At 55.7% G+C, this 20,051-nt stretch overlaps 1 protein-coding gene across 1 annotated transcript in view; it reads left to right on the top strand.

Annotated features, from left to right (window-relative positions):
• Positions 1–15,846: 15,846 nt before the first annotated feature.
• AJAP1 (adherens junctions associated protein 1) overlaps positions 15,847–20,051 on the top strand; it is a 106,253-nt gene continuing 102,048 nt past the window's right edge. The window contains exon 1 of the mRNA XM_047792811.1: positions 15,847–15,980. Coding sequence (XP_047648767.1) covers positions 15,952–15,980 — 29 coding nt within the window. The 5' untranslated portion in view covers positions 15,847–15,951. The remainder of the gene's footprint in view (positions 15,981–20,051) is intronic.

The raw sequence follows: 20,051 nt of genomic DNA on the forward strand, positions 1-20,051 counted from the left end.
TTTTTTCAGATTCTACATGTCAGTGAAAGCATTTGATGTTGGTGTCTCATTGTATGGCTGACTTCACTTAGCATGATAGTTTCTAGGTCCATTCATGTTGCTAGAAATGCTGGTATTTCGTTCTTTTTGATGGCTGAGTAATATTCCATTGTGTATGTGTACCACATCTTCTGGATCCACTCCTCTGTCGATGGACATTTAGGTTGTTTCCATGTCTTGGCTATTGTAAATAGTGCTGCAATGAACATTGGAGTACATGTGTCTCTGTTTGTTTTTAGATGTCTCCCCAAACAGCATAATCTTCTTTGGGCACATAAAGACAATTTGTGAGCATCTGCTTGTCCTGATGGCAAGAGGCGGAACTGTGTGGAGATCCTGCAAACAGCCCATATACAACACGCCCTCTTGGTTAAACCAACTGCCTGCTCTCAGGTATCCCCAGGTGCCGGCAGAAGCCTGGCAGTCAGCCAAATCCTTGTGTGTAATATGCTTCCAGAATGAATCCGAAGCATATGATGTTTAACCACGATGAAAGGAACTGTCTACTCATTGGAGCCTCTGTGGAAATGATGCCCTTTCATTTGTCAGAGGGTTCTATGGGGACACACGAGTAAGTCTGCCAGGCTACCCAGGGGGCCTTCCTTCAGGCCAGAGGGTGGGAGGACCCTGCTCTGGCCTTGGCTAGGATGTCCAGCATTGCCACCTGCACACTTACCCGCCCACCCCCTATTCACCACCCACTCAACACACAGCTACTCAGCATCTTTGCAAGCCAGACAGGGAGTGGCCCCTCTATGCGGTCACTGGACGCCCAGAAGAAGGGAAGATGCTTCCTCAGAAGCGTGGTTGTCACCTTTGTTCACAAACACCAAACTACACGTTGAGGCCCCTGTGTCCCTGGCAGAACCAGGCAGGATCTGGGGATGGGCAAGGACCAGTTACCTAAACAGCTGGTTCAAGTTCTGCCTGGAGGAAGGGGTGGAAGATGATGAGGATGAGGATGAGGATAAAAGAAGACCAGGAAGGGGGATGGGACCAGGAGACTGGCCACAGATCGTGGCAGCAGGTGGGGCTTGTGGGCTCACAGAGCTGGGACCCCTAATCCACAGGGAGGCTGGGAGCTGACACAGAACTGAGTCCTAAAGGACCAAGGCAAGCTGGCCAAAGAGCATGAGAGCAAGAGGGGAGGAATTTTCCAAGAGGGTCCACTGGCCAATGAGAGGCCTAAGGGCCAGTGAGATGGTGCAGAGAGCTTTGGGTGTTCGGGGACTGGCGGTGCTGGGCAGTGGCGGGGGGTGGGGCTGCAGGGGGAGCGGCAAGTTCCTGGAGGGGAAAGAAGGCCCAGGCCCTGAAGAGCCTCTGATGTGTGTTAAGGTCTGCCTTGTATGGAAGAAGCTGAGACTCACTGAGGAATTTTAAGCCAGGAAGTGACGTCACCAAGGCCGTCATCCCTGTCACCACAGTTTCCTGAGTCCTTATTATGTCCCAAACACTGTTTCAAGGGCTGGATCTATGACGACTCAGATAACACTTAGAACCCCAAGAGGCAGAAGCTACTATTTCCGCTCATTGTAGGGAAGTGCAGAGAGGTTGAGTGACTTGCTCAAGGACAAACAGCGGAAATTTCCAATACAAAGCCAGGGTTTGAGCCCGAGGAGTCTGGCCAGAGCCTGTGCCCTGGCCATGCTTCTCTCTTTCACACAGGTCTGGTTTGCCCTTGACACCTGTGGTCGATGCCAGGGCTCCTGGGGAGAGGGTGGGCATAAGGGGCCCGGAGTTGGCTGCAAAGGGTTTTGGAAGCTACTTTTAGATCGTCAAGGAGTGGCTTTCTGTGGCACGGGGGGACCTTTTGCTTCTGACATCAGTGCCCGGGGCCCCATTTTTCAGACACATCCCCCCTCGCCGCCCTCCTCCGCCCATTTATCATGCCAAGTAGAAATCAGAGTTTTTTCCATCAAGAATCTGAAAGCTCCAGTTTCAAAGGGCGCTTCTCATTGTACAAATGAATAGCCATCTCCTTATAAAGTATTCTGCTTTGAAGTGCTGGGATGAAAAGGCTGGAGCTCCGGCAATTGGAGCTCCAGTAATAACAGTCACTAGAATCACCACCATCCAGTGGTCCAGGGATTCAGGCTCTGAAGTCAGGGGAGGGCAAATCGGTGCTCCCTGCCTCCGTGCTCTAAACCTGAGCCCTGCACTTCCTACAGCAGGATCCCTACCAGCCAAGGATGGGCTCCTGCACAAAAGGGGCTGTGGGAAGGAGACGCGCCCACCCTGGTCCTTCTTCTCCCTGCCTGGGTCTTTTGAGGACCCGACAGTAACACTCTGGTGTCACAGTGGGAGCCCCTGGGACCACCAGGGACTCAAAGTTGTGAGAATCCAGGACAAATATCCCTCAGCAGCTCAGGCCATGTGTCCATCCTGCACTGCTGGCCTCGGATGCATCAATGTCTGGTCTGCCCCAAATACAGGTGACCCCTCCCCTTGGACCAGGGCCATAAGAGCCTCAGACGGTGGTGTGTGGACAGACTCCAGAAGCGACCCATAGGTGGGGTGGGGCAGGGGAGCAGGGACCTGTCATCCCTCTAGGAACAGTCAGGCCAAGCACCGAGAATGCCCTTCTGCCAGCACTGCCCGCCTCCGCCCCTTGAAGGGCTTCCTCTGTCACTCTTGGAGGACACACAAAGTCCCCGCAGGCTGTGCAGCGAGAGGAGCCATGATATGCTCGCATATGTGGACCATCCCCAGTGAGCTGCAGGAAAACAAGAGACACACTGGTGAAAAGACGAAGGCTTTGGAACAGGGATGTGACCTCCATCCAGGAAATGCACCCAGTCTTGCCGCAAGAACAGGCAGGAAGGTGCTTCCCTTTTTGTGTTTTAACATCCAGTGCCCCCAGCGGTCACACCCCCACCCGTGTCCGGTGCAGGAAAAGAAAGAAAGAAAGAGGAAGGAAGGAAGGAAGAGGGAGGGAGGAAGAAAACTCCTAGGTTGGAGTACCGTTTTTTAAATGCTGCAGTGTTTGCCTTTGGAGGTTATGTCTTCAGCCAGCCTGGAGATGAGCTTTTGTCCAGGGGGAGGCAGGGATTTGATTTCTCTTGTTCCCCTCTGATCATAATTTTTCCAGCTTCCCTTAGTGACCAGCCTCTCCTTTCATCATCCCCCAAGCACACTGGACCTGATCTTTTCTTTTCTGTCTTCAGCCTCTGGATGGGAGCTGGGACGGGTGAAACAGTTAAAGGTTCATTCTCAAGGGCCCGACTGGAGGGGGTCCTGGGTCCCTGCGTCAGAGATGCCCCAGAGCAGTGACCTGCTCTCAGCATCCATGGCCTCTGCAAACACTTCAGGCGGCCGTCCCTGTGGATGTGCAAATTTCCCGCGTGACCAGCCACAGCCAACCCACATTATCGATTTTCATCTGAATTCTGTCTTTACCTTTTTCGAATTGTAATCCTATCTGGTGTCTCAACTCCCCGCTTCTTGAAACAGAAAGACCCCAGGAAAGCAAGACTGGGGGTATGGATGGGATCCAGGACACACATGCAGCCAGGTGGGGCTGACCCCTGATCCCTCTCTCTTGATCAAGTCCACATCGACCACGTCCTCTTGAACACTGTTGGGGAGAAACTGTATGGGGACAAGGACACCTGGATGTAGCTTCTTCCTAAACAGACACACGCCCAGGAGTCCCCCTGATGGGACTCAGTCAGCCCAGAGTGAAGGAAGCCTGTCCCACAGAATTGGAGGCGAGGGGCTGCAGCCACTCAGACACGGCCCTTCCCCAGCTTCCTTCTCTCCGGGTCCTGTTCTGATTCCCAGATAGATCATCACAGCCGGAGGCTGCCCTTCAGGGTTCTGCACCTCAGCCTGGGGGCCCTTCAGGGCTCTGCACCTCAGCCTGGGGGCCCAGAGGGCCCCCTCCCCTGGGTCCAGGTAGCACACTCTGGGGACTTGCTTCCCCACTGTCACAAAAAGCTTCTTTCTGGCTCATGGGGGCCCTTGATGCTTATCACAGGATGAATGGATGAATGCATGATGAATGAATGCTTGATGCATCAGCACTGCAAGGCATCCAGCTGTGTTACCGCCCACACCTGGGCTCGGCCCCCTTGGTTGGAGTATCATCGCCCTTCGCCTCATGCTCTACCCTGAGATACACCCCCCAATCCCATGTGCGGTTGTGACCCTCCTCCACTGGGGACTTTGTCACCTCCCTCTCAACCTGAAATACTATTCTCATGCCCACCCTCTTCAATTTGGCCAACCCCTACTCATTTTTTAGCAGAAACAGAGGTTTTTGTCTTGGGGCTCCTGGATCCCCCTGACCATCCACTGGGGTTCTGAGCCAAAGAGAGACCAGGAGAGGAGCAGTTTGCACCTGCCCGGAGCTGGTGGGGAGACTCCACGTGATGCTGCCTTGGCCAGTTTGGGCTGCCATGGCAAACACTAGACATCAGGCAGCTTAAAGAACAGGCATTATCCCCCACAATTCTGGGGGCTGGAAACCTACGGTTCTGTCCCTGGTGAGGGCTCCCTTCTGGGGCAGCAGGCAGCTGCCTTCTCTCCATCCTCACGTGGCAGAGAGAAAGAGAGCTCTGTTTCTTCCCAGCAGCTTCTCATCAGGGCACTAAGCCCACCTCTGCAGCCCCACCCTCAGGCTCATCTCCCAGAATACCACCCGACTGGGGGTTAGGGCTTCAACACCTGAATTTTGGGGGGACACAAATAACAACTCCCTACAACCATGAGGCTAGCCAGCCAGGGAGCAGGCAGATGGGAACCAAGAGCCATCGGGTTGTGATTTTTATAACTCTGTCCTGAGAACTAAATCCCAGCACTGGAAGTTCCATCTGGGAGCATGAGGGTGGGGCTTACGCCACCCCCTCCCCCAGTGATGACAGAGAATTCCACATCCTGCTAAGGACATGGCAGCAGTGTACCTGCCCACTTCACCCCACCCCATAGGGGGAGCTGTGTTAGCCCCTAAGGTAGGAGGGCGCTGCCTCTTATTCAGGGCTCCTGCCAGCAAAAGCCTGGACCAGGCTCTAGCCCTCGCTCAGCAGACCTGCCCCTGAGCATCCTCCTGGGGCAGCTGCCTGGGCTACTAATAGTCTCATATTAAGGGCTGCTGTCGGGGGTAAATGGCCCAAATTTATCAAGCACTTGACACATAGTAATGGGTGATCATGTCCACTGGAATTAATAGAATCATCAGCACCATCGCTCAGGCAAAGCGGACATCCAGTGAATTTTTGAATGAAGGGATGAGCGGCTGTGTAAGTTCATTAATGGAACAGTGCTGAGACTCCATCTCCTTCCTCGTTTTTTAAAAAAATGATCGTTATTAATGTAATGAACCTTTTTATTAAAAATAACGTCTGCAAATTCAAAAGACAATTGTAGGAGACATCTGGACCCTCCTCACGGCGTCTTCGTCCTGTCTGTAGCAATGTCATTCTGGTGGAGGCACCTAAGGAAGGCTCAGCCTCAGACATCGATGGAGTTGAAAAAGAGATGAGTGTTTTACTAGCCTTTTCAGATAATCGTGGGTCTCTCATTTGCTATGACGCACAAATTGGACAAGCGGCAGTTTCTTAATGGTTAATTGCAACATGGAATTCCATATTCATGACTTTTCGCTGCATTACTTTAAAATCCACTGGTTTCTCTTACTTGGAATGGATCTTCTGCCCATGCACAATTTTTTTTAGCAGCTTTACTGAGATAGAATTCACATCCTATACAATTTGGCCATTTAAAATGTACAGTTTGGAATTCTCACTGTGGATCAGTGGAAATAAACCTGACTAGTATCGATGGGGATGCAGGTTTGATACCTGACCTCACTCAGGGGGTTAAGGATCCAGGGTTGCTGTGGGCTGTGTGTAGGTCAAAGGCATGGCTTGCATCCCCTGTTGCTGTGGCTATGGTGTAGACTGGCGGCTGTAGCTCCGATTCGACTCCCAGCCTGGGAACCACCTATGCTGTGGGTGCGGCCCTAAAAAGCCAAAAAAACAAAAAACAAAAAAACCCAATTCAGTGGTTCTGGTGCATTTGCGGATATATGCAACCAAGTCACTCTTGGAACATTTTCATCGCTGCAAATCATCTGAAACAGAAATTGTATTCTTATCCTCCTGCCCCACTCACTGCCCCTCCAGCCCCGCCACAGCCCTGAGCAAACAGTAGTCTTCTCCCTGCCTCTAGATTTCCCTATTCTGGACATTTCTTATCAATAGACCATACATGTCCATTTGGTTTATTTCACTCGCCTCATATTTGCAAGGATCGCTTATGTTGTAGCCTGAGTCAGTGCCTCATTCCGTTTCACAGCTGAATAATCTCCCATGGTGTGAATGGACCACATCTGGGTCTCCATCCATCAGTATGTGAACATTTGGGCTGTGTCCACCTTTTGTCATAAAGCTGTTCTGAACATGCATGTACACATTTCTGGATGGACTTTCACTTCTTCATCCTAAGAGGCCTGATGGTTTAAACCCTCAGGTAGGGCTCTCTTTCATGCTTGATGATTTTCAGTGTGGGAGTCCTTGATTGACTAGATACTTTGAGAGTGAGACGGGGTGGTACGAACCACAAGACAACAGTCCCAGGCTGTCCAGGTCACGTCATCCCTCTGCTTGCTGAAAGCCTCTCCTCTGGACACCTGTGCCCCCCAGATTAGCAGTTATCTTTTAAAATACCATGCAGATGAGACCATTTTCCCCTTCCCCAATTTGCAAATAATCTTTAATTAGCCCAATGATCACAGAAAGTTTACTAACCTCCCCACCTGGATGTCTGGGGCTTGGCACTTGACCAAGGAAGCCAGGCAAGGAGAACACCCAATCTCATCAGCCCCTAACCCCATGTCCAGCTTCCAAGGGGATATTTTTCTAGTCCATGTTTTCTGAAACTTAGTAGAGTGAACTAAACGTAAACCTGAGAGAAGGGACCTCATTTTTATGGTTCAGCAGATTTCATGTTGGCTCAGTGAGTACAGGAACTGAGGGACGGTGACTTTAAGCAGCAGAGTGCTATCCCTGGAGGGAAGCAGGCCACGTGCAGCATGATTTTCCTACCAAGGTGCTCAGGATCTTTTACTTCTGGAGGAAGGAAGGTGAGGAATGTAGTCTGCAGGCTTCTAGCCCCTGAGAGGAGAAGAGATCTTAGAAGGGAGATGATGAGGCTGAGCACCAGTGACTTTCAGAAAGTTTTCAGGGGACAATTGTGCATTTCTATCTTGTGTGTCTGTTTATGGTCTGAGTTCTACTAAGGCCTATGAGGTCAGAGACCAGGTGTGTTTAAGTCATCAAGGTTTACCTGAAACCTAGGACCGTGCACAGTAAACAGCTTGTTGCATGAAGACTAGACCAATAAAGAGTTTGATGCCTCCTCGGATGTACACCACCTTCACTGACAGCTTCCCCTTCCTTAAAGTGGCAATGACTCTTGAGCATTGAACGTGGCAGGGCCCTTGCCCACATCATCTGATTTAATCCTCCTGAGGTGCGCCCCCCCATGCCCATGTTTGCAAGCTGTGAGACCTTTGGTCAAGGAGGTGATGTGACAAGATTGTGCAGCTGGTAAGTGTAAGAGGCAGCACTTGAAATGATTTGTTTGGCTCTTGAAAAAGGAACAAACAAAACTTGTATCATTCTGACTGCCACCCTTTTGTTGGATACACACATCCCTGCTGTGGGGGTGGTGGAAGAGTTCTGGTAGTATCGCTCTCCAAAAAGACCCTGGATTGCTTTATATAGCTTGGGGAAATGAAATTTCTCAGCTCATCTGGGAAGCTGTGGGCCTGATTCAGCTTTTAAACACCTGTTCCAGACACCACAGACCGGAACTGCCTTCTCCCCAGCCTTGCATTGGCTCCTGCAACAAAGGAGAACTCAGAGCATCAGAATCAAACCATCAGGTCCAGGAGTCATTGTCTCCCGGGAGACTCTGAGTGTACTTTCTTGCTCAGTGGAATTTCGATTCCTTAACTCCGCCACCCCCATCTGGATGCATAACTCAGCTAAAGATGTGACACTGGTGAAACAGGCAGAGATTAAGATGTTTAGAAGATAATGGAAGGACAATTCAACCCCCCCCCAGTGTTATATTTCTGTTTAGCCTTTTGATTCCAGTTTTAGCTCAGGCATTGTCTTTGATTATAACCTTTAGCGGGAGTTGGTAAAATTCTCCTCCAGAATCTTAAAGAAATGAAGGCCTGAACCCACATTTTCCCAGCCTTACAGGTAAGCCTCCTCTAAGTGAGGATTACATTCGGCCAAAAGTTACGGAAAACTGGAATGAACTGAAGCTAGAACTAATGAGAGATTTATTTTTCTTGCCTGACAGGAAGTCTGTGGCCAGGTAATTTGGGATTCATGTTCACCATGCTCCATGGTCCCAGATTCCTATCCATTTGTTCTGGCATACTTAGCAAGTGGCTTTTACCTGCATACCTGTCACCTCATGGTCACAATATGGCTGCTTTATCTCCTGCATCCCATCTGCATCCCAGGCAGGCATAAGGACAAGAAGAGGGCAAAAGCCATGTACTACAAGGTTAGCCCCCTTCTAAAGAAGTTTCTCAGAAGTCCCATCAAATAATGTCTGCTTACATTTCTTTGGTCAGAACTGTATCACAAGCCATCTAAGTGAAATGAGGTTAAAATGTGTAAACTTTTAGCCAGGCACATTTATCACGATTCCCCACCATCAAAGTTCTGTTAGTGAGGAGGAAGAGGACCGTGGATATTGGGTGGTCATCTGGAAACGTGAAAATGCAGCCACGTTCCCTAGAGGACTAAACAAAAGTGAACATTTCATAAAAGCACAATTTCAAAGGTGAAATTAAGGGCCGGCATTGATTATGCAGAGACCAGCCCCATTATATATAAAAAATTAATGATCTAGGGCAGCAAAGGGTAGAACATCGGTATTGCTGCCTTGAACAAGGTGCCTACCAGGGCTTCTGCTTTTCAACGTATTCAGAAAGTGGGCGGGGAAACAGGTTTCCTTCATATGTTACACTGGAGAGATCCTTGGCATTGGTGCACCCAGGCTGGATCCCGAGTCTTCTCATCCCTGCTGGGGGATCTTGAACAATCCGCTTTGAACTTATTATGCACATGCATGTGATCAGGTCTGATATTCAGCCAGCATGGCCTGGAACATCCATGCTGGATATTACAATATTGAAATAATATTGAAATACCTTCCTACCAGCTGGAAACAACCCCCCCAGATTGCCTCAGATCCTCTCCCAGAACCCCTGCCTGGCTCTGCAGCAGTGGCCAACCTCTGTTCCTGTGCCCAGACTGCATGGTGTTGGATGTTTTTAATATTAAGCCTGGTATGATAATATCGCCAACCTCTTTGGGTTGTTGTGGAGCTTAAATGAGATCAGAAATGTAACATTCATCATGGCAGTGGATGCTTACACACGGGGTGACTTTTAGGCAATGCTGGAGTAAGCCAGCTGGGCATTTCTCTGTATCAGGTCATTCAGTAAGTGACAAGTCTTCCTTCCTCCTTGGCACGTGCCGGAAGCCCCTTCAAGCTGGGGATAACAGTTTGGACAAGGCATTGTTAAAGGAAGTGCCTTTTCTGCTCGATTACTCTCTAGATTGGCTGAGAGCAGCCCAGGTGTCACCTGAACTGCTGCTGGGGAAACACAGAGTCCAGTGAGTACTGACTGAGAAAGGGGGACCAGAGAAGGGTACTAAAGATACTGATGATGGTGATGATGGTGATGACGGGGGACGATGATGAGAGTGAGGGAATGATGACGAAGATGGTGGTGATGAAGGGGATGATGGTGACTAATCACAGCTCTCTCTTCTATATAGAAGCACAGCCCTCAAAGTTGTGCTTCGGTGAGCATCTGTACCATTAAGGGAAGGTGGTCACCACCACCACCCACAACTGTTGACAAGTGTCTGCCTCTGAGTTTCCAGAATTTGTCAGGTGACTGACTCTTGGGTAGAAGATGGAGTCTAGTCCAAAATCCTCCCAGCCTTGAGATTCAAAGATCCATCTAGAGTTTAGAGATAGAAAAAAAAGGATGCAAACTCAGCGTGCTTGCCAGAAAACATGCTTCCTTCCTTTGAACAAATTCTGGCAATGTCAAGTTTAGGGGCTCTGTGAAAACGTGATATTAAATTTTCTTGAATTCTTGGTACCTACTCATGGGTAGAGAAAATTGAGTGTCCCCAGGTCACCTGCCCCCTGGCTGGGTGTGGCTGATGTTTCCTCAGATGGCTGACATCAGCCCGACCATGCCACTTGCTTTGACCGGTAAGATGGGAGTAGAACTGGTGGGTGGCCCTTGCCTGGGGAAACCTTAAGGGCCGTAGCAACATCCCACCACAACCCCACCCTGTGTTGCTTGAGGGGTGTCCAGGTGAGAACAGCTCCTCTGGGCTGAGTCCCGGGGCACAGGCCATGGGCAGCTGGGCTGATGTTGCTGATGGTGGCCCTGAGCCTGAGCGAGAAAGCGACCTTTCTTGAGCTCAGCCACCAAGCACTGTGGGTTGTCTGTTGTTGCAACATTATCGAGTCTGAGCTGACCGAGGTGGTTTATGAATTGATTTGGAAGAGATGTCAATAGCCTGGAATCAGAAATGTCCAGCTCTGCCCTTTCTGCTTCAAGCCAAGGGGCCTTGGACCAGCCAGCAGCAGCAACACCTCCCAGGTCAGACATGGTCCCCTGTGCACCTGTCCTTGTTTGGGGAGCTTGTCCCTATGCAGCCTCACTCGCTGCTACTTTCTGCATATCCTCAGGGCTCAGGCAGTGCAGTGAGGGCACCCCCGCCCTCCTACCTTTCCTTCTAGAAGGTTTTGGACCTTCAGGGCCAGTGAAACACGTCCCCAACTCCCCTACCCAGTGTCACCACGGGTCTGACTCTTTCATGTCCCTGATCCCACCCCCCCGCCACCCCGGCACTTTTCCTTAATCCCAGATGATCCACCTGAGCCCCATCCTGATAACGCTGTGAAGTTGGGCTGCCCTTCCTGCCCCCACCGGCCCACCTGCCCAAGGCCCAGCGTCTTCTAGAATGTGAGGAAGGCAGGGAACCCCTTCTTTCTGGAGTTTATCACCACTGTGTCACCCACCATGTTCCAATTCTTCCTCCAGCTCCTCCAGCCACAGAGGTCTCCCCCACCATCCTGCCCATCCCACAGGAGAGGCTTTCCATCTGTCCATCTCTCCCCGACTCCTCTTTCACGCAGCACCACTGCACGGAGGGGATCACAACACAGGACAGAAACCTCAGACTTGAGACCCACAGTCGCAGGTGTGAGAATGTGTAAGGACTCAGCTGAGGGGCCCCTCCCCTGGCACCCCAATGGGGACTGACTTCCCTTCCACCCACCCTGGCTCTGCCCACCCTCCAGGCCCTCTCCTCCACAGCTTCTGCCCCAAACTCCAGCCCTGTAACGCCAGGAGACTGTGATCAAACTGTCTCTTTAGTTCGCAGGGCAAAGTAATCCTCTTCCTCCTCACGCTTGCCCATCTGAGCTGAATAGGCCAATCTGTCATCACAGAGAATTTCTAAAAGCCTTGAAATGAGGCTTTTTTCCCTCTCCATCCAGGCTAGCTCAAATTCTCAGGCAGCCCTCTTTCCACCCGTGGCCAGAGCCCATGGCTTGCTCAGAGGAGGCGGGGGCCCATCTTTCTCTCTCTCTCTGACACCAAGCGTATTGGCACATGGGCAATAGACACATGGTGCTTTCTCTGGCCAGGCCTGCAGGATGATTGTCCCGTAAGTGATTTTGGCAGGGGGCTTCTCAGCTTCCCTCCCAGCCTCTGACCGAGCTGCCTGGCTCTTGACTTCAGCGGGCATGTGCAGCCTCACCAGGGGACAGCTTAGGTGCTGGGCAGCGGCTGGGAGCGGGATTCTAAAGTCTGAGCGGGCACCCTCTCCCCCTAGAAGGAAAAGTGCCTGGATTCCTTCCCTCCCCTCACCACCTGCGGGTTTCATTGGGTGGAGGGACCTAGGAAGAGAGATAGTGGGGGGCAGAGAAGATAGTGGGAAGGCTTTAAAGAAACTTAGAATAATTTCAGTCAGCATCGCCCTTCCATTTAAACCGCAAACTTAGCTACTTAATCAGATGTCATGCTTAAGACACATTTACCTCCTTGGGAGAAAAATGAATGATGGCAGCTCAATTTGGCTTTGGATGGGTTTTAAAAATAGTCAGGTCCGTGAAGGCCATTAGGTAAATGGCCTAAAGAGAGCTTCAAAGAGGGCCCCCTGGGGGTCACCAGCTCCTTTGTTGGGAAAATAGGGCAGGGCAGGGACAAGGGGCTCAGAGAGGCCAGGGAGCCTGTGTGTCCAGGTCCTGGGACCCAGATCCCTCCAGGGGAGGGCACCTGGCCATCCTTCCACCTGGGGACATCCGAAGACTTCCTGAAGCTGGTAGGAGTGTGTGCTCTGTGCGGTGTGTGTGTATGTGGTGTAATTGTGTATGTGTGTGTGTTTGTAGGTGTGTGTGTGTGTGTGTGTCTGTGAGGGGTGGGAATGACTCACACCCCTTCCTACCCAAATTCCCAAACGAGAAGAAAAATGAACTGGTTTGAGTGTCCAGGTACTAGAGACCAGTCATCAACAGTGACACGTCATGGTTTCATTACTTCTCAGCATGTAAAAAACGACACTGTTCGCATCAAGAGAAAAAATAAAAACAAACAAGGTGAGAGACGGCTGCTGTCCCTGGAGGAAGTGGAGAGCAGTAAGTGCCCAGGGGAAACGGGAACTCATGGGTCCTGGTCCTAAACCTGACTTTCCAGCCCGGGGTGGGGGGCAGGGGGACAACTTCCCTCTGCAAAGATCTGAAGCCCGTGCTGTCTGGGTGAGCCTGTTCCGTGTCGGCCCTGTCACAGCTTAGCCCCAAGCTGTTTCCAGAAAACACTTCCGTTTACCGTGTTCTCGGCCCAGAGTCTCTACCTGAGGCCTGGGGACCCCAGGGTATGCAGGGAGAAGTCAAGGGACCTTTATCCTTGGATGGTGAAAAATCACATCTAAGATCCAGTGGTTTTTCTCCATATTCGTTACAAATGGAGATGGGAAAGCTAGGCGCTGTGACTCACCTGAGTGTCAAACCTGGAACTTCAGTCATTTCCCTTACCTCCCTGAGACTGTGGGTAGCTCAAAATTTCACCACTGCACGTCTCTGCACACACATTGTGCTGTTTTGAGTCCACCGATTAATTTCTTAATGTAATAAAAACCACATTGCTCTAGCAAAAATGTTTTCATGTTTAGATAATGTTTCCATATAATTGGTTTCCTAATAATCCTGTGCATTTCAATCACTGCCCTTAAAAACATTCTGAAACAACGTCCACAGACTTGCACAAGGCTGTCAAAGGGGGTCCCTGGAGCAGTGGCCATCAGCACCCCGCCCCCAGCAGCCTCCTCCCAGCTTCTTCTGGAAGGGCCTTCTTGGTGCAGCACCCCCACCTCTGCCCGCTAGGTGGCAGCAATGAGGGCTCCGCTTCTCTCCTGGCGGCTGGGGCCCAGCCTGTGGTTCCAGGACCTCCCTCTGGGATCTGCCCCCCAAAGCCCTCAGGAAGAGGGCTCCAGGCGATGACCAGCCAAGAGTGGCCACAAGGACAAAGGGCTGACTCAGCCTGCTGCTTCTTTGGTCATTGAAAACGGAACGGTGTGGGAGACAAGCTCATTTAACCCCCCACAAAAATCGGTGTGTGGGTGGGAACATGGAACCCATTTCACAGATGCAAAAACTGAGAATCAGAGAGGTTGATCGTGTGCCCAGGACCCCACAGTGAGTAAAACAGCAGCGCCTGGTCTGCTGCGTCAAGACCTGGGTTCTGGCCATCACAGCTCCCGGCCCCTCTCCTTCCGGGTGGCCTCAGGAGGCAGGTCACCCCTCTCTCCTCCTGTCCCGAAGGAGGAGACCCTGATGGCTCTCTGGGAGGAAGGGCCTGCTTGGGGGTGCACAGTCCCAGCCAGCCGAGCTGGGTTTGGCCCCACCCCGCAACCTGGCTGCCGCCTCCCAGGGAGGCCTCTCCTGCTAGTGGGGGGTCTCACGTGGGCTGGGGGGGGGGGTTACAGAGCTTCACTGGGGGAGGCTGCATAGATCGCCTCTCCCTTCCCCTCTCTGGACCCCCGAGTCCACACTTGCCACACTGGAGCTGCCCTAGCGAGGCTTCCAAGGCCCCTGATTTTGCACTTCCCTCGCAGGCACGGAGAGTTGAAAGCAGGGCTTTGTCCGCGGCTTCTCACGGAGTCAGCAGGTCTGGCCTTCAGCGAGGAGTTTCACTGTACGTCACTTCTCTCAGGGAAAGGGCCCTCCCTCCTCGAGTCCAAGCTTCGCGAGTGCAGCCTCACCAGGTAGGCACAGGGAATGCCTGGGATGCAGAAGGGGCTGACAGTCTGGGGCGCCGGGGTCCTAGGACGCTCCCGCCGAGCGGCAGCTGCACTTGGCGAGCACGGGCTGCCGGGGGCGCCGCTGGAGCGGCCGGGCCGGGCCGGGCCGGGGCCGGGACCCCTGAAGCTCTGACCAGGTCCGCAGATTTCTTTCACCGGGGCCCAAGGGGGGGCGCCCAGGCAGAGAGGGATCTCGAGCCGCGGACCTTCCCCGCTTCGCTCAGACTCCTGCGGCCGCTTCCGCGCAGCTCCGCCTGAAGGAAAGTTTTCTCGAAGCCCCCGCCCCCCGCACCCCTCCTCGGGATCGCCCTGCCCCCAAACAGCTCTGTGGGGGCACCGGGCGCACCGGTAACCGGGTCTGAACCTCGAACCGCTTCGCATGCCATCCGGTTACCGTGGTAACACCATCCGGCGGCGCCGGGCAATCCAATCGGAGCCCGCGGCCTCTCCAGAGCCTTTCCCAAGGTGGGGACCGGGACGAGGCCCGGGCTGGGGAAGAGGAGGCCAGGGCCCCGCCCGCGGGGTCGCGGGGGCCAGGCACAGCCCCCCGCGGCGAGGCGGGCCACCGCGCGGCGGGGCGGCGAACGGTGGCCTGGGCCGGGCCGGGGGCTCGGGCTCCAGTTCGAGGGGCGGGGAAGCGGGTGACGTGAGCCAGGCGGAGCGGGCGGAGTTGGGACCCGCTCGAGGAGGCGGGGGCGAGCGCGCGGAGAGGCAGACGCGCAGAGGGAGGCGGCGGAGCGGCGCGGGCGGCTCTGCGGCGGGCGCGGTGGGCGCGGGCGGCGGGGCCCCGGGATCCCCGCGCGCCTCCTCGGCGCGGCGCCGCCGCCGCGCGTCCCCACGCCCCGCGCTCCACGGCTCCCTCGCCCCGCGCGCCTCCCGTGGCCGCCTCCTGCCGGCCTCCGGCGCCGCCGCCGTCTGCGGAGAGAGCGCTCAGACGGAGCCCCCGGCCAACTTGAGCGGCGCCGAGCGGCAGCGGAGTCCCAGGCAGAGCCCCCGGGCCCGGCGGCGCGCAGGGGGCGACCCACGTCGGCCAGCGTCGCTGCCGCCCGCACCCCCGGACCCCGCCGCCCCCTCGGCGCGAGGCTCCGGACGGAGCAAGAGCCGCGCCGCGAGACGCGCACCGTGCGGCGGCGCCGCCCGCCTCCCTCCTCGCCGCCCCGGAGGGCGAAGCCGCCGCTCCCCGGACCCTCGCCGCGCAGCCGCGGCGCCAGAGCGCGCCCCTCCCGGGCCGGCAGCGGGCGCCCCCGCCTCGCTGTCGCCTTCGCCGGGTCGCCCCCGGAGGGGGCCGCGAGCCCCGTGCCCGGGCCGGAGGATGTGCGCCCCCGCGGGCCGCCCCTCTTGAGCCATGCGCCCCAACGGCGGCGGCGCGCCGGCCGGCATGGAGCCCCGCGCGGCCGTGCTCTGACTGGCTCTGCGCCCCGCGGCCGGCGGGCGGCGGGCGGCGGCGGACCGAGAGCCGGAGACCGGCGCCGCGGGACGGAAGCGAGCGGGCGCGGGCGCCGCGCAGATGGCCGGGGCGAGCGAGATCTGAGGCTCGGCTCCCCGAAACGTGACCATGTGGATTCAACAGCTTTTAGGACTCAGGTGAGCGACCCCGCCGGCGCTGGGGTGCGTGTGGGCGCGGGGGTGCGTGGGTTCTGCACGGGGCTGTAGCTGCGCTTTCCTCGGTGTTGCGAATGAAGGGACCCCCTCCCTGCTCCGCGCGGGCGGCCAGCAGGTGCCGGGGAAGCCGGGTCAGAGCACGGATCCGGAGCTCGGAGTCCGGCGGCCCCACAGGGAGCGACTGGCTCTCCCGGGCTCTGCGCGTCCGAGTCCCGGCAGGAGCGCCTACCCCAGCTCCCAGGCACTGGGGCCGGCCGGGCGCGCCCGCGGCTCCCGGTGCCAGCAGCGCAGTGTCCTGGCCGGCCGCCCCGGCGCGCCTCCTCCCCGGGGCCCGGGCGAGGCGCGGGCCGTTGGGCGCGGAGGGCCGTGGACCTAGGGCGGGGGCCGGGGCTGCTGGGGGAAGCCGGGGCTCCGGGCTCCCGGCGAGAGCTTGGCAGGCGGAGTTGGAGGAAACCAAAGCCTAATAAGCACGCCGCTCGCTTTCCCCTTTCTCGGGGCGCCGGGCTGAACAGGGGCCTCCTGGGCTCCCAGCTGCCTGTCCAGCTGTTTGCCGGTGACCTCTGGGCCCGACGGGCGCGCACAGCTGGCGGGCAGCTGGGGCGGGAGCTGCTGGGGTTCTGGAGGAGCACAGGTGGGCACCCCTTCCCCCCGACAGGCGAACACCCTCGGGAGCGCCCCGGGGCTGCTCTGTGTCTCGGACGCCGGAGCCTGATGGAACGGGGTTTCAATCTCGGAGCACCTGGTGGGAGTAACCGGGAAGACCCTTTTCAGCAAACTTTGCCCGCCTGCTGTGGCGTTCGGGTTTCAGCCCCTGCCTCGAGAGGCCTGGGACCCAGCTGGGCCCAGTTGTCCCCTTGGCGGTGCAGGCTGCCACCGAGCCGTCGCCCTCCTGCCGCGGGGGCTCCGCGGGGCTGGTGCTTTTGGGTCCCGGGTTGCATCCGAGAGCAGGGAGGACACTGGCGGAGGCAGAGAGAGCAGCGTGCGGTTCTCGAGTTTGTCCACTGGGATGCACTGCGCTCCCGCGTTGGGGAGAAAGGGGCCGGCCGTCGCCGGAGGCCGCTGCCTGAGCCGCCCCCACCGCCTCGGAGAAAAGCTGGGGGGAGCAGCCGAAGGGAAAATGAAGTGCGTCTTGATTTTGAGCGACTGGAAGAGGATGGAGCACGCACGCCAAGCGTTTTCTAGCTACCCTTGACTTAGGAGCCGATTCCCCACTCCCGGGATAAAGACCTTTTAAACATCTAGCGAGAAACTGTCAAATGTTATGACTGGCCTTTTTCTGGAAAGTGGCATTCCTCGCTTTGGCTGGCCGGGTCTTCTTCACCGGCATGGGCTTTAAAAGGTTAATCCTGTAGAGGATTTGCCTCGGATATTGGCTTGGCCTGAATCGGGTGTCCTTGGCTTGGGCTAGATAAGGTTTAGGCTCAGGCATTCGGGGACTCAGACTAAATGGGGCGGGGGCCGCTCTGCCCAGAGACCCCTCCTGGGGCTCCACGACAGACATCTGCCTCCTGGTCTCAGGTAGACCCCAGGCCCTTTGGAAAGCTCGGGGGTGGGGAGGGGGGTTCCTCGCTGGAGGTGGGGGTGCACCTTCAACTCCCAGACGCCTCCTGAGCTTCTGTCTGGCACCACTTTCCAGACTGACTGTGGGCAACTTATTTGAACCGACATCTTTTTTTTTATTACTAACTTGCTACACGGAAAGCTGAGTACCTTCTGATAAAGGAGAAGGAGAGTCCATATTCTGGCAAAAAACCCCTCTGCTGGTTCAAAATTCACCAAAGCAGTTCTTCTAAAGCTTCCCCACATGAGATCTGCTTGGGGTTTTGCTTTAGGAAGTAGTCCTGTGGGTGATTTTGAAGTTTGACCTTTTGGGTCCCCCCCCCACTTCAGTGTTAGCACAAGAGATTTTCTGTAAATGTGCCTCTGAGGGTGGGCTGTCACTTCTTTGGGAGGCTGACAGGAGGGAACTCTGTCATGTCTGAGAGCTGTCCTCTAGCCAGGAGAAGGGGCCGTGTTTAGAAGGTCTGTGCTTTTTGCGTCTCACCAGACCCGGAGTGACAGTCACTGGAGGCTGGGATGTCTTGCCTGAACCCTGGGAGTGGGCTTTGTCCTTGAGAGACAGCCTGTCATCTCTGCTTCCAAGCCCCTCTGTGGCTCCCGGGCGAGCACTGGGCATCCTGCTGCCGGGCTGCACGCCTGGTTAGATCAGGCAGACCCAGGACCCTGGGCCCAGGTGACAGAAGGCAGCTCTGGGTGCGACCTGCGTGAGGGCTCTTGGCTCTGGCTTTGGAGGCCAAGTCTGGGCTTGGATTTTTGCTTCTGCATCGGAGAGGAGCTGTGCGTGGAGCCTTTTTTTCAGAGGAGGAGGAGGAGGAACAGATTGAGTCTTTTGGAGCTGTTTTTATGCCTTTTTGGTGGTAGTTGTAGCAAAGCTCCAAAGATCCGTCTCATCAGCATCGCTGAAGGCTGCTCTCGGAGGTGGCCCGGAGCGTGGCCAGCTGCGTGCAGAGCTCACAGAACGAGATCCGAGATCCCAGAGCAGCTTGGGGGGGAGGCTTACTCAGCAGGCAGCGCGGACTCTGGAGTTCAATCACCTGCTCGTGAGTGGCCGCCGAGGCCACAGCCCTCCACATCACAGCTTTGTCAGGGATTGGGCCCGCGAGACACTTGCCAGATGTCCCCAGGGGCACTGTGGCTAGTCTATGCTGCGCTCCTCCCAGGCCGCGCCTCTCGTGGTCCCTCTGCCTGTTCCCCCAGCCTGAGGTTCTGTGGCCCCTGCTGTTCCAGAGGCCCAGGGTGTGTAACAACCTAACGGAACTCTCTTCTTTCATGGGGCATGTCACTGCTGCCCAGGCCCTCGCCTGGCACCCTGTACCATGTTTGGGGCCCCCTGCACGGTCCCTGAGGACTGGCTGCCCCATCCCCACCCTCCAGTAGCTGCTCTGTCTGCAGACCCGGCCCTCCTGGCCCGTCCTGGCTCGTACTCACCTCCAGCTGCTGCTACCAAATTGCTGGCCCCTGGGTTCCTTGATGTCACTGGCCTTGAGACTCATCAGGGACAATATTGCTGGAATAAATCACCCTCTGAGGAAGACGCTCACATCTTTCCTACCACACGGCTGGCTCCCCCTCCCCTCCTGCCTACCCCCACCCCCACCCAGGGGATCTACTGTCCAAGCTGGGGGGTGGGGGATGGGATCCTCCCAGGTTGTCCCTTCTGTTGATGTATTTCAGTCGCGGCTTCCTTTTCCTCTGTGCGTTGGAGAGGCTCGGCGAGGAGTGGGGAGCAGAGCAAGGCAGCTCACAGCTGAGACAGCTCCACACCTCCCCGAGACGTCTGTCTACTGGTCCCTGGAGAGAGAGCAGCTTCCCCTGCGCAGCTGGCATCCTCCAGGCCGGGGTCGCTCAGATGGCAGCAGGAACGGTGACAGCCCATCCTGGTCCTGCCCTTGCTGTTCCCAGCACATGGCCCCCAGTGCCATCGTAGTGGTTGGCAGCTGCAGGCTGGGTGTGCTCCCTGAGTCCTTCATTCTGCAGCTTTTTTTTTGAGGGGGGGAAGCAAAAGGTGCCTGGAGCTGGTGGGTCAAAGCCACACCCCGGTCATGGTGAAGTGGGCAGAGTCCAAACCCAGACCCAGCTGCCCACCACCGAGCCTGCCAGAGCCCGGGGGCTCCTGCCCGGGGTTACGTAAGAGTCATCTGCTTTCCATACGTAGTTGCCAAGTTTTCTTCAAAGGGCTACAACTCAGTAGAGACCAAATTGATGTAGAGATTAGCTTGGAAAGCCAAATATATCCTTGATCTAGATTTTCATGTTTGAAGTCTGGCTCGAGAGGGTTTCTCCTGCCCGCTGCTGATCAGACAAGAGGGGTGGTGGGAGGAGGGCTTGCTGAACCTGGAGAAGGCAGACCCCGCGGCCCCCAACTTGGTCCCGGAGACCCCCTTCCAGGAATTCAGAGGAGCCTGTGAGCCAGGAAGCCGTGCTGTGGGGAGTGCCAGTTACATAACTCAGATTAGCTCCCAGTTAATAGAAAGCCAGAGACTGCAGTGTGCC

This window comes from Phacochoerus africanus, chromosome 8 (genome assembly GCF_016906955.1).
Source record: "Phacochoerus africanus isolate WHEZ1 chromosome 8, ROS_Pafr_v1, whole genome shotgun sequence".
NCBI lineage: Eukaryota > Metazoa > Chordata > Mammalia > Artiodactyla > Suidae > Phacochoerus > Phacochoerus africanus.